Source organism: Narcine bancroftii, chromosome 3 (assembly GCF_036971445.1).
Source record: "Narcine bancroftii isolate sNarBan1 chromosome 3, sNarBan1.hap1, whole genome shotgun sequence".
Lineage (NCBI taxonomy): Eukaryota > Metazoa > Chordata > Chondrichthyes > Torpediniformes > Narcinidae > Narcine > Narcine bancroftii.
Window position 1 is genome coordinate 353070334 of NC_091471.1, and position 14549 is coordinate 353084882.

The 14549-nt window shown below is 45.3% G+C and overlaps 1 protein-coding gene across 10 annotated transcripts in view; it reads left to right on the forward strand.

Annotated features, from left to right (window-relative positions):
* rhot1a (ras homolog family member T1a) overlaps positions 1-14549 on the forward strand; it is a 66314-nt gene that overhangs the window by 38737 nt on the left and 13028 nt on the right. For 8 of the 10 annotated variants that reach the window (XM_069929812.1, XM_069929813.1, XM_069929810.1 and 5 more), the window contains 5 exons: positions 441-571; positions 7405-7488; positions 8294-8416; positions 9091-9293; positions 11302-11424. In XM_069929812.1, coding sequence (XP_069785913.1) covers positions 441-571; positions 7405-7488; positions 8294-8416; positions 9091-9293; positions 11302-11424 — 664 coding nt within the window. The remainder of the gene's footprint in view (positions 1-440; positions 572-7404; positions 7489-8293; positions 8417-9090; positions 9294-11301; positions 11425-14549) is intronic. The other 2 variants (XM_069929817.1, XM_069929818.1) reach the window with 1 other exon arrangement.

Sequence of the window (14549 nt, forward strand, 5' to 3'; positions counted from 1 at the left end):
TTCACTAATTCTACCCTTTCATCATGCCCATATTTAAGATTTCTACATTCCACTTCTGTCTTTCCTCAGAGTTCTGAAATCTCTCTGGAAGACCACTTGAATGCCTTTCCATCCTTTCCCTCGTATATGGTCTGAATTATCCAATGTCCCCTGGTCTAGCCAAGCTTTTATTAAACCATTCAACCAATCTATGCCTTCTAGAAATGTTTGGTTGGCTTTTAATGATCTTCTACCATCCCAAGTTATTTCAGGAGCTTGATATACAGTATTTATAACCCCTCTGCTCTTTAACCCTTTCTTGAAACTGTATCCTTTCCTTACAACTGGATTGAAAACATAGTGCAATGTCCTTACAGATTTGGCTTCACTGCAATAGAAATCAGAATTAAATTTATTCTGCCCGATAAAGATTTCATAAACTGTGCTTTATATTCCCTCAGTAACGAGAGATAAAAAACTGGATCTGCAGAAAAAACAAACACAAAGGAATGTGTTTCAGTGCAATATTATTGGAATGAAAAGCTGTGGCAAGACTGGAATTCTGCAAGGTTTTCTGGGCCGAAACTTAGCAGTAAGTATCTCCAAATATTATTCAAATCCATTAGTTTTATATTTTAATACAATTAGAACTTCAACCAATCAAAGCCTGACTTTGAGTTTTGCATCAAATTCAAATAAAGTATTTTATTGAGGATAAAATAAAACTACTAAATGAGAATGAAAATCTTTTTCATACTGGGTGCAATGTACACGTAACCATGGACAACAACAGCAGTTGGTGACCTGGTACTGGAAAATCATAGCTTTTCTACGCGTCTGAAGATTCTTTATTGTTTTCAGTGACAAGTGGTTGACATTTTTTGAACATTTTTAGATTGTCTCAAGGAGAGTATAACAGGAGTGAATTCAAATAACATGCCTTAAAAGTCAGATGTACTGCTTTCTCTCTTACTAAAACCATAGAACATTGCAGCACATAAACAGGCCCTTTTAGTCTGTGCCGAACTATTATTCTGCCCAGTCCCACTGATGCACCCAGTCCATATCCCTCCATACCCCTCCCATCCATGCACCTATCCAACTTTTCCTTAAACATTAAAATTGAGCCTGCTTTCACCACTTGGCACTCCCACCACTCTGTGTGAAGAAATACCCCTGAATGTTTACCCTAAACTTCACCCTTAATCCATTCCTCTGTTTTGTGTCTCGCCTACCCTCAGTGGAAAAGCCTATTAGTCTTGAATAAATTTGCCTGTGTATACTGTGTATACTCCACAATAGTATCAATTGCAGGTTGAACATTCATTATTCACAATAATTTGTTTATATTGGATGAAAAAGACAAACTACTTTGGGATGTGGTTAGATGAGGGATAGATTTTAACTTGATGAAGCTGAATGTAGGGTTAGTGGTAAGGTAGTTTTTCTCTGCCAGATCCAAACTTCATTAATTCACCAAAGTAACACAAGTTTGAAATTTCCTCTTGCATCAGTCAGTTTATTGGTCCAAGGCTAATATGGTAAGAAACCTTTGGTAAGTTTTCAGATGGGTTGAACTTGTAACTCCTGTTTATATTTCTATATTTTAAATGTTGCTTAAATCTCTTGTTTTAACACTTGGCTCAGGAATTAAAACGTCTTATCTTTTAATTACCGTTCCATTTGACGCGATTTAAAAGATATATTTTAGAACACGGACAGCATGGTTAAATGCAACACTATCACACTGTCAGTGACCCAGTTTTGAACCTGCCGCTGCCTTGTACGTTCTCCCTGTGTCCATGTGGGTTTCCTCTGGCTACTTCAGTTCCTAAGACGTACAAGATAGTAGATGAATTGGTCACAGATGTAATTAGGTGGCGCAGGCTTACAAGCCAGAAGGGCCTGTTACTGTGCTGTATCTCAATTTAAGATCTAATTTTGTTTTTGGAGAAAGGATTTGGGGTGAAAGATCAGGGAATACTATTATTCAAGTCTTCAAATTTTTAAATATAGTTAAGTAACAAAGTGAATTCATTGAGACAACTACAGTAAAACCCCAGTTTCCGACACTATAGGGATTGGTAGATGGTGGGTAAGTGAATTTGCCAGTTACTTGTGATTGTTCTGATTGGCAAACTAGCCTCTAGGGGGAGCCAATTTTATACTTCTGTGGCAGCTCACCACAAGGCAGGCGAACCGGCCCCGCTTGTCAGCCATGCGGCGGGGCAGCCGGCCAAAATGGCGCAGTCGGGGGTTTCCTTTCCTTCCAGCTTGGGGCTCAGAAACCCGCGCTTGGGGACCCCATGACGCCCGGATGACGCTCTCCAGCGCGGTTCTCAGCCAGGTCCGGGCTGGGACTATAAGTGCAGCTCAGCAGCCTGCAATAAACTAGTCTGCTCACTGAGCTCAACCCGTCTGGTTGCGTGTGTTATTGCAGGAGCAGTGTAGCTGTCGCTACAATTGGTGACCCCGACTGGTTCAAACGTCTTTGAACCCATCATGAGCGAGCCTGGGATCAGCGCTATAGCCATGAAACTGCCTGAATTCTGGGTTCAGGAGCTGGAGACCTGGATTGTCCACGCGGAGGCCCAGTTTCACCTCTGCCAGATTTCATCCAACACGAACAAATTCTACCATGTGGTCACTGCCCTGGACCAGGCCACCACGAGACGTGTGCTGCACCTTGTTCAGCACCCACCCACCGAGGACAAGTACGAGACCATCAAGCGAGTGCTTACCGGGTCCCTCGGACTATCCAGACACCAGCGTGCCTCTTGGGTGCTCTATCTCGACGCCCTGGGGAACAGGTCTCCGATGGAACTGATGGACAAGATGCTCGCGCTCATGGGTGAGCACACCCATGAGCCCACTTTTCGAGCACATCTTCCCCGAACATATGCCCGGGGACAACCGCCCGCTGCTGGTTCAGGAGAGCTTCACTGACCCAAGGAAGGTCGCCCAGAAGGCCCAAAAGCTATGGCTCGCATGATTCTTGGAAGGCTCAGTAGTCCAGCAGGTCACGAGGCACGGGCACGACCCCGCCAAGCCCATCCCTAGCGCTGCGGTAGAGCACCCGCCCCCTGCAGGGGCCCCCAAGAGCATAACCAAGGCCACAGCATCCGCTTCTACCACCAGCGCTGGGGATCCAAGGCTCGAAAGTGTTGTCACCCCTGTTCATTCCAGGGAAACGACCAGGCTGGCCGCCGTTAATGGCTGCGACGGCTGGCCAAGTACACAGTCTTCTCTACCTGCGGGACTCAGTCAGCACCCGGCGGTTCCTCGTTGACACGAGCCCAGATCAGCGTCATACCGTCCATGGTAATCAGATCTAGGAACCGACTTCGTGGACCTCCCCTCTGCGGCCAACGCAACGGCAATCTGGACGTATGAAGACAAGACATTCCACTTCCAGATCGGCCAACAGAATTTCACGTGGAGGTTCACTGTCTCGTCCCTCCCGACTGCCATCCTGGGTGCAGACTTCCTCCTCGCACACTGGCTTCTGGTGGACATTCGAGGTAGGTGCCTGGTGGACGCCCGTACCTTCCAGGCCATTCGCCTCGACGCCTCCCACTCGGAGCAACCGCAGATGGCCACAATCAGCACGCCCAGAGACGAGTTCCAGCAGATCCTGGACGAGTTCCCAACACTCCTCAAGCCACAGTTCTCCGCTGCCTCACTGCACCACGGGGTGTTCCGCCACATCCCCACCCAGGGCCCGCCGGTTTACACCAAGGCACACCGGCTCCCGCCTGACAAGCTCCAGGTAGTGAAGGAGGAGTTTTCGCGCCTGTTGGAGCTGGGGAATCATTTGGCCGTCCTTCAGCCCATGGGCCTAGGCTGCTCCACCTGTTCTAGAAAGCCTCTGGCAGCTGACGTCCCTGCGGAGACTATCAACAGCTCAACGAGGCAACCGTTCCTGACCGTTACCCCATCCCTCACATCCAGGACTTTACGGCCAACCTGCACGGCGTAAGGGTTTTCTCCAAGGTTTACCTGGTGCGCGGATATCCCCAGATCTCAGTGCACCCTGAAGACGTGCCCAAGACGGCCATCATCACCCCTTTTGGCCTGTTCGAATTCCTGCACATGCCGTTCGGGCTCGAGAACGCCACTCAGACCTTCCAGCACCTCATGGACTCTGTGGGCAGGGACTTGGATTTCGTCTTTATTTATTTGGACGACATCTTTGTCGCCAGCAAGGACCAGGCACAACACAAGGCCCACCGATGTGCCAGTTTGGAAAAAGAGTCCATGTAGTTCCTGGGCCATAACATCACGGCCAAAGAAGCCACGCCCACCACTATGAAGGTTGCCACCATCAGGGAGTTTCCATGCCCGAACAGCCTCAAGCGGCTACAGGAGTTCGCGGGTATGATCAACTTTTACAACTGCTTCATCCCGGGAGCTGCGCTATTCATGTAGCCGCTGTTTGCCCTCATCGCATCCAAGCACAAAACGTTTGCTTGGAACCCAGAAGCCTGCACCTCATTCGAGGCCACCAAGAACGCCCTCGCGAAGGCTGCCATGTTCGCCCACCCTCACACCAACCTGCACATGGCACTCTCTGTCGATGCCTCTGCCTCAACCGTCGGTGCCTTCCTGGAGCAGCAGGTGAATTGGCTTTGGAAGCCGCTGGCATTCTTCAGCCGCCTGCTTCGCCCGCCGGAATGCAAGTATAGTGCCTTCAACCGTGAGTTACTGGGCATGTACCTGGCGGTGCGGCATTTCCGCTCTTTTTTGGAGGGGAGGACTTTTATCATCTTCACCGACCACAAACCCCTCACACAGACGCTCGCGATGGCAAAGGATTCCTGGTCGGCCCGCCAGCAGCATCACCTCTCCTTCGTGTCGGAGTTTACCACCGACATTCGGCACAAGGCAGGAAAGGACAATGTGGTTGCCGATGCACTCTCGCGACTGGCCATCTGTACGCTGATGCCTGGCCTCGACTGGGACCAGGAAGCTGATGAGGAGACAAGGGCCTTCAAGACCGCCATCACCGGCCTGCGGTTACGAGACCTCCCGACTCCGAGCGGCGAAGGCACCATCCTGTGTGATATCTCCTTGGGCACCCCACAGCCAGTGGTTCCGCAGCAGTGGCGCAGGCAGATCTTCCATCACATCCGTCCATCGGGTCCACTGTCCGGATGGTGGGAGAACGGTTCGTATGGCATAGGCTGCGGAAGCAGATCGCAGGCTGGGCCAGAACATGCACCCATTGCCAGACGTCCAAGGTGCACAGGCACACCAGGGCGCCCGTACAGGAGCTAGAACACATCTGGGAACAGTTCACCCACATTCACGTGGACATCGTCGGGCCCTTATCCGTTTCCCGGGGCAACCATTACCTGTTTACAGTGGTGGGCCGCACCACTCGCTGGCCCGAGACGATCCCGATGCCAGACCCCTCCACCGATTTCTGCTCCTGAGCCCTGTTGCATGGTTGAGTCGTCCGGTTTGGCATCCCGGCTCACCTCACCAGCGATCAGGGCACCCAGTTAACATCTGCGCTCTGGGCACAGCTCACCAACAGGTTGGGGATACAGCTACACCGCACCACGGCCTACCACCCGCAGGCCAATGGACTGGTCGAACGTCTGCTCCGCCACCTTAAGTCGGCACTCATGGCCCGCTTCACCGGTCCTGACTGGGCGGACGAACTGCCTTGGGTGCTCCTGGGCATCCAATCCACTCACAAGGAAGATCTGCAGGCGTCATCAGCTGAGCTGGTCTACGGTGCGCCGCTGGCACTACCTGGTGAGTTCATCAATGCACCTCACAATCCCCAGCGGTTGCCGCATGAACTACTTCCTCCCCTCAGGGCATGCTTGGACTCCTTAGAACCCCCACCGCCACCCAAACATGGCACCCGCCCGACTCGCGTTCCTGGCGAGCTGCTTTCCGCGGAGTTTGTTTTCGTTTGGCAGGGCCCAACTGCAGCACCTCTGCAGCGACCGTACGAGGGGCTGTACAGGGTTATACAGTGTTCCGGCTCGATGTTCACACTGGACTTGGGCGGCAGGCATGTGCTGTTTAACATGGACAGGCTGAAGCCAGCGCACCTCGATCCCACCGAGCCCGTGGTTGTTGCCCAGCCCAAGAAGCGAGGCCACCCAGAAAAAAAAGACATTGGCGCTGTTTCTGGGGGGGGGCGGGGGGGTGGCTGTGTGGCGGCTCACCACAAGGCAGGCGAACCGTAAGCCACATGGTGGGGCAGCCGGCCAAAATGGCGCTGTTGGGGGTTTCCCTTCCTTCCAGCTCGGGGCTCAGAAATCCGTGCCTGGATGACGTCCTGGATGGGAGTGTAAGTGCAGCCCAGCAGCCTGCAATAAACTAGTCTGCTCACTGAGCTCAACTCGTCTGGTTGTGTGGCTGCTACACTTCCATATTTTTTACCTATTTATTTTCTGCCGGTTGCTTGAATTCCAGATAATGGAGATTTTACTGTATCACAAATATTTGTTTCAGGAACCTTAAATTAGAAAAGTGACAATTCTTTCACCAGCAGTTGAACATGGTGAAATGTTGGATCAGATGATGTTGGCACAATGTCCCTTTTCTGAATTGCAGTCTAACTATTATTTAAGAAAGGATGATGAGTGAAGACTGTCTACCATTAACTTATAGAGCAAGGAATTGCTAGTGCAGGAATAGGTCCCTTCAGCCCAACGTGACTGCGCCAACCCCATCTGTCTGCAAGTGGTCTGTGTCTCTCGATTCCCTGCTTGTTCAAATATCTAAATGCCTCTTAAACATTGCTATTTCTTCCCCAGCATCTTGTTCCAGGCCCCTTCTTACTCTTTTTTAAACTTGCATTGCACATCTTTAAATTTTCCCCATATCACCTTAAATCTATGCCCTCGAGCAGTTAACATTTCCACTCTGGAATAAAGACTGAACTGCCTATGCCTCTCATCATTTTATATACTTCTATCGGGGAGCCCCTCAGCCTGTGACACTCCAAGGAAAACAATCCAAGTTTGTCCAGCCTCTCCATGTAGCTAATACACTCAAATCCAAGCAACATTTTTCAAGTGCAGAATTGAAACTTTGAAAGGGTATTAAAATAAAACTCTTCATCCATGACTGATTGGATTCAGAAGGAAATGCCACTAGAACTCACCCTATGTAAAATTACTTAATGTTTAGCGTTCTTGATCGCCTTGAAATGCTGTACAGTACTGGAAGATATCAAAACTTTACCTTCTGAAGCATTCCTTTCTGGGAGTTTTGCTTCCCAGAGAGATTAGATTGCATGGGGCTCTTGTTAAAGTAATGTACTGTACAGTCTGCTTGATTAATAGAATTTTTTTACATTTGTTTGTGCAAATTACAATGTTAAATTGACTTGCTTGGTAACTGGCTTTGAGACCTTTTCGGGTTATAATTGTCATCGGGCTGTTTTACTTTTCTCCCCAGAAACAAAAACAAATAAAAGAAGAACACAAATCACTTTATGCCATAAACACAACTTATGTATATGGACAAGAAAAGTATTTACTGGTAGGTGTTCATGTCAACATAATTAAAAATTAGTAGGATATTTGTACACTTTAATTTTATGTGGTTCAAAGTTATCCTTGGCCACTTCCAAACCTCACTAATTTTTGGTAACAAAAATGGCAGTGCTGTCGCTGTGTAGATCCTGGGAGAGCAGAGACACAGTGCTCCGCAGGCTCCAGCCACCCGGTCCTAATGTCTGTACAGGCTTTGTTAAAGTAGTTGACGGTGTTTTATTTAAAATCCAGTGACTGCTATTTTTCTTGTGCCCAAGATGGTGGCATTTTATACCATGAAGCATGTGGCACTGAGATTATTGTTGCTTTAATTCAGCAGTCTAGGCCGACATAAAAGACGGGCTGTGTCCTGAGCACAAACAATACGCACATCAGTTAGACTACTGCAGGCGATGAAGTCCATGGGAGAGTAACAGCTTTTAACCAAGAAGGTGGGACTATGGCTGGTCTGGGACCCAGCTCCAGGCTTAGTCCCACTAAACAATAGAATAGATGGCATTTTAAATATTCAGTTTAACGGGGTTTTTTTTTTTTTACACAATTAGTGTCATGGTTAACACAAAGCATCAGCGACCTGGATTCTAATCCGTCACCAAATGTAAGGAGTTTGTATATTCTCCCTGTGTCTGCGTGGGTTTCCTCCCACGTCCCAAAGACGTACGGTTAATTGGTCATGTGGGTATATTTGGACGGCTCAGGCTTGTGTGCCAGAAGAACCTGTTACTGTACAATTAATTAAAATTTTAAATTAATTACACAGATTAACTAAATTTGCATATTTTGTGTTCCAGCTACATGAGGTTTTGTCTAATTCTGAGTTCATTTCTGCCTCGGATACCACTTGTGATGTTGTTTGCCTTGTATATGATGTCAGCAATCCCAAATCATTTGAGTATTGTACAAGGATCTTTAAGGTATGTCTAATTTTAGAATAAAGATTTGCACCATTCTTGTATCTTCTGTTTCAAAACCTCTACCAATATTTATTGCTTTGTAGTAATGAAAGATGGATGTGAAACTGTATAATTTTCTAGCAGGTTTTAGGTAAACCTTTTACAGTAAAGCTCCCAGTATCCAGCACATATGGGGATTAGTAGATGCCAGATAAGTAAATTTTGAAGTTGCATGTTGCTAACCGCTAGGAGGTGGCAATATTAAATTGCATTTTTTACCTATTTATTTTCCTCTTGAGGCTGCCATTTGCTTGAATTCCAGATAACTGGGGTTTTCCTATATTTGTTCACTGAAGCAGGAGGGAGAAGAAAATCCTGCATTCATTTGAGCTTAATCCTTATGCCATCTCCATATCTGTAGAATACGTTGCCCATCCCTTCCTGATCAGATCTCATCAGGTCAAAGCCAGAGATGATGTGACCATTGCCATGGATGTTATCATGCCTCTTACAGGTGTCTTGCTCCATTTCTATGCCATTCATGTAATTTCATCATAGTCCTGGTCTCTAATTAATTTTGTCACTGTTAAACTTGGGGTAAAACTTATTGAAGCACAACTATTAATTGATCGTTGACATTATTAAAAACTGCAACTAACATGTGTAATTTCTTTTTTAAAATTGGGTGGCAATAGCAACACTTCATTGACAGCAAAGCACCGTGTATTGTCGTAGCTGCAAAGTCGGACCTGCACGAAGCTAAACAAGGCCACAGCGTTTCTCCCGCTGAGTTCTGCAATAAACACAAAATGCCACCACCGCAAAGTTACACCTGCAATACCGTTGGCCCACCAAGCAAAGACTTCTTTGTCAAAGTGACGACCATAGCCATGTATCCGTAAGTACAGGAGGGTCATGTCCCCACACTGCTGCATGTGTTATGTTAAGATCTGCATGGATTCCCATCATTAGCTACAGACTGAAGTGCTTTTTCACGTGTTGAGCTGAACTAATGGGAATGCTCTGCAAAACTGGAGAAACCATAGATGATCAGTTAATTCAGATGAAGTGCCAGTAAATGAAGAAACCGAAGGCTGTGTAGTTAACCAGAAATCATGGCTTTTATTAGTAGAAACTTGGTAATACAAGAATGAATGATAATAGTTCCATACACAGTTATACCCAAGGGGAGTGTCTTTAATGGTAGAGATAATACACATCCAATGTCAGGAGAGCAGACTAAGCACAGCAAAAGACTGACAGCATGACACAGATTCATCACAGTTGGCTTGGCTCAGTTTTGCAGGTGATATTTCAGAGAATACAAGCTTGAAACCAAATCAGGGGAATATTAAATTTTGGAATTATAAATGAAGGAACCTAATTATTCTTAAATCAAACACTAATGAATACTAGCAGGGTGGCTAGCAGTTAGCGCAATGCTTTTACAGCGCCAGCGACCCAGATTCCAGTCCGCTGCTGTCTGCGAGAAGTTTGTACGTTCTTCCTGCATCTGCGTGTGTTTTCCCCGGGGGCTCCAGTTTCCTCCTACTTTTCAAAACATTCGGAGGGGGGGTTTTAGGTTAATTGGGGGTATTTGGACAGCAAAGGAGTTTAAGTTCTCCCCGTTTTGCTTGGGTTTCCTCCAGGTGCTCCAATTTCTTCCCATCCTTAAAAACATATGGGGATTGTAGGTTAATTGGCTGTAATTGGCCTTGTGGGACAGAAGGGCTGGTTACCATGTTTATGTTAAATTTAAATAAAAATAAATAGGCTTGTAGTGTACCATGCTTCCTGTTTAGTAAATGCAAGAGGCCAAATTGGAGAGATCACATTTTATTGTTTGCAGAATGATTATTGCTTTTGTTATATGAAGGAAAGCTGTTCTGATGTGACTTTTGCATAATGTAATTTTTGCTCATGTAAAATGCTCCTGCATTTAAAAAAAAACAAATTCAAATTCCATGTTTATATCAGAGGAATGGTGGCTGCAAGTTAATCCAATGTAAATGACAGAAACAACTAGTAAAGCACCAATAAGTTCACCTGAAGTCTTTCCTAAAGTTGACGTGTTCCTCATTTTTTTTCTAATATTGTGGTTACTCGAGGACAAACTTTAGGCACTTAATTAAACCTTAGAACTGAATTGAGGGGGTGATCTAGAAATGAGGATCAGAGACGCGTGACCAGTCAAAAATCAGGCCAAATTAATGGACTGCACAGATGCAAAAATCTTGATCACTGTGAAATGGACCAGAATTCCCCTCTCTGGAATGTTTCTATTTCATAACCCCTCAAAATTAGTTTATTTGCAGAGCATGCTGTTAATTCTGGTTCAACCTGAACCACCCCTTCCCTCTGTGTAGAATCTGATGATGTTAGGTGCATGTCGATTACTTCTGAAATGTGTAACAAGTGCAGGCTGTGGACAGTATGACAGCTGGCATTCAGTATCATTCATTTGAATTAATTGGATTTATCTGTCATGCAATTATTTTATGTGCATTTTTTAAATAGACATTGTATATTAAAAAAAAATTAAACTCTTGACTACAGCAGAGGAATGGCAGCCATTGATGCAGTCAATTGACACCAAAGCTTCATATTAATTTTCTTTCAAATCCAGAATTGCTGCAGATGGCGCACTATCTTTTATACAGTCAAAAATCCTTTCGTTTGCTTCTTCTAGTTGTCACTGTTTTCAGTTTCCCCGCCCCCGGTAAGATACTTCATTCCTGTAGGATTGTCGCATGTTGTGTGTTCTTGCTCTGGGGAGTTGTTGAAATGTGTTCAGGACTGCTGCTGGACATTTGGTGCCTTGAGAAGCGTGTGAATCTGCATTTTTTTTTCCGGTTTTTCCTTTGCAAGTTGCGACTCAACTGCCTTACTTCTGTGTGTTTCTGCAGCCACGGCCGACTGCGCTGTTTATGCATCTGCAACAGGTGTACATTTTGCATCTGTCAGAACTTCCTCAACTCAGACTTGCTGCAATCTGTAAAGACCAAATTCTACACTACAGTTCTTAACAGGTTCTTCCTTTTTATTTACTGGGTTTCAGAAGGTCTTTTTGGTTATGGTTCTTCTGGGGCCGGGTAATCTTCAAAAGCCAGCTTCACTCAGCATATCCACTGAAATTTATTTGCATTTTCCAGATTTGAATTTTGAGCTATTTTTTTTCTTTTCAACTTTTATTCATGGGGATGGAGACACTTGAGGCCCATGACCTCGCGTACAAGAATAATGGCCATGGTTTCAACAAAATGATAGCTTCCTGTATGATTAAATCTGGTGAAAATTGACTTGCAAGTCTGGAAGGATTATTTCTGGAACATTAAACCCATCAGTAGACAACAATGTTAAAGGGAAATTGAACTGCTTCAGCTACATGTACACTGTCGAATGAGCAAAAGTCCGCAGTGTTTAGTTCTTCACACGTGCAAAAGAGTAATCCTCTTAAATTGATAATCCGGCCAGCTGAGGAAATGCTCCTTCTCCGATTAGACATCCATTTTAGCCAAAGTGAATGCACTGTCAGTTTTAATAATGTAAGGTAAAACATCATGAGATGGGAATGTGCAGGGCTGTAACAAGATGTGAATGCATCCTTGTACTTACAAGATAAGAGAGACATTGATGGATTGAGAGGCAGGAAGCTAGCAGGGAAAGGATAGCAACAGTTTTAGTCATTGGACAAGTAATGATATGATGATGTTCTAAGCACATATCCAAGGGTATAAAAAATCACCATTTTGCTGATAACGGCAGAATGCATTCTCCGACTAACATGGTTAGTCGCAAGTGTTACAATCCGGTAATAAAGAACAAAGAACCCTGATTTCGACTCAGTCTGGTGTTTGTCTCACTCATTCATGAACAAAGCAGACCTAACAATAATAAAAGAAGGAGCCCATGCCCCATTGATCAAAGTTGTGTGCACATTTCCAAAATAAGCTTCTATGGCTCTCTTCTTGCTCGACTTAGTGTTAATTGTGTGTTGACAGTTTATCAATGTCTCTCACTATATTTCATATGATTCACATCCATGGTCGAAACTTTATCCTTTTTATTTCTACATACAAGATGCTTTTTAATCAATGTAAAAGAGGTACAGCAAATATTCCCGCTTCTTTGCCAAATTATTTGTGTGCTGAGCACAATTCATTCTGCTCCTTCAATAGCATCAACTTCTCGGTTTCTGCTCGACCTCTCCCCTGTTCTTCCTCCCTTCCTATCCCTCTTTCCTTTTCTCCAGCTCTCCACCCCACCCCTCTCCATTCACAGAGCCATTCCCCTGCCCGTTTACTGTTGTGCCCTGCCTCCCTTATCCCCCTATTACCTCCTGCCCGTGCCCCTCTCCCTCCTCTTCCCCTCCCCCCCCCCAACCATTTTTACTTAGGCGCCTGCCTGCCTACATTTTGCTCCTACCTTGATAACGTGCTCAAGCCCTTAGCGTAGGGACAGCATGGTTGGTGCCAGCAATTGAGACCGGGGTTCAAATCTTGCACTGTCTGTAAGGAGTTTGCATGTTCTCCCTTTGTCTACGTGAGTTTTCCCCAGGGGCTTCATTTTAATCCTACTGCTCAAAATGTACCAGGATATAGGTTAATTGGATGTAAATTGGACGTCACAGCCTCGTGGGCCTAAGTGGCCTGGTATCGTGCTGTGAATTTATAATAAAGTGAATTTATTATGTATCTTTATATAAAATATGCTGTTTGACCTGTTGAGTTTCTCTACACTTGTTTTTACTTCCTTCTACTCCTGAATGACTACAGCTAAAATGACATTCTGAAGCTCACTAACCCTCCATCCACCACCCTAAGCATTCATTGGTTCTACCATACCCAGTGGCTGCAGTATTCACAAAATGCATGGCATTTGTTCATCTAATCTCCAAAACCCATGGTCTCTACTGCAAAACTGCATAGGAAAGCAACACATCTCCCCACCAAGCCAGACACTACCCAGCTTGGAAATGTATCATGGCTTTTTCATTTCCTCTGGCTCCAATCCTGGAACACTAGTACTTTGAGAGTACCTTCAATGGAAACCATAGAACACTACACCACAGATGCAAGCCCTTCAGCCAATTTAATCTGTGCCGAACTATTCTGCGTAGTTCCACCAACTATGCACCCAGACCATAGCCCTCCATACTCTCCCATCCATGTACGTATCCTATCTTCTTTCAAATGTCAAAATTGAACCCTCTGTTGGCAGCTCATTCTTCATTCTCACCACCCTGTGAGTGAAGAAGTTCCCCTTAAACATTTCACCTTTCACCCCTAACCTCTAATTCTTGTATTTCCAAACCTCGGTGGGAAAATTCCTTCTTGCAGGAATTCAAGTCAGTGGCTCAGCACCATCTTCTCAAGGCCCAGTCTTAACTGTCAATAAATATCCTCGCCACCAGCACTCGTGCACCAAAAACTAAACGTATCAAGTCACCAGGGATGGAGTAAGCCCAGTAGGGAACAAATAAGTTATCCAGAAGGCATAGGTCAGGTTTTTATTGTATTCAGTAATCTCAAAAGCTAAAGATTTTGTAGATGAAGAATTCATCAAGGGGCCAATTGAATTCTAAAGCAAGTTTCCCTTAAAGGGAAGGAGGTATTTGTTGTTTTAACAGGATTACAGGTGTATAAATACCCAGTACCTAGAAAGATGTATCCCAGGCTATTATGGGAGGTAAAAGTAGAAATTGCTGGGACGCTTGCAAGAAATCTTTTTAAACCTTTGCTGGTCACAAGTGAAGGAGGAGCCAGTTAACTGGAGGACCACAAAAACTCTTCAAGAAGAGCAGCAGGGAAAAAAAAGCCAATCAATTAGTAGCAGGGAAATTATTGGGTTATTCAGGTCAACACATTGGCTTTGTTAGGAGATCCTGTCTGACCAATTTGATTTGAATTCTTTTTAAAAAGGTATTGATGGGGGCAGTATGGTTACTGTGATCTTCGTGGTCTTTGACAAGATCCTACATGGGAGAGAGCTTGAAAAGATTTGAGCCCATGAGGTCAAGGCATGGAAAGGAACCTTTCTCCATGGGTCTTTAGAACCAAAAGTGATAGATTTAAAGTTAGAGGCTGGAAGTTTCGAGAGAACCTGAGGAAGTTTTTTTTTATTGCCCAAAGTCTGGTTGGAACCTCGAGTGCAC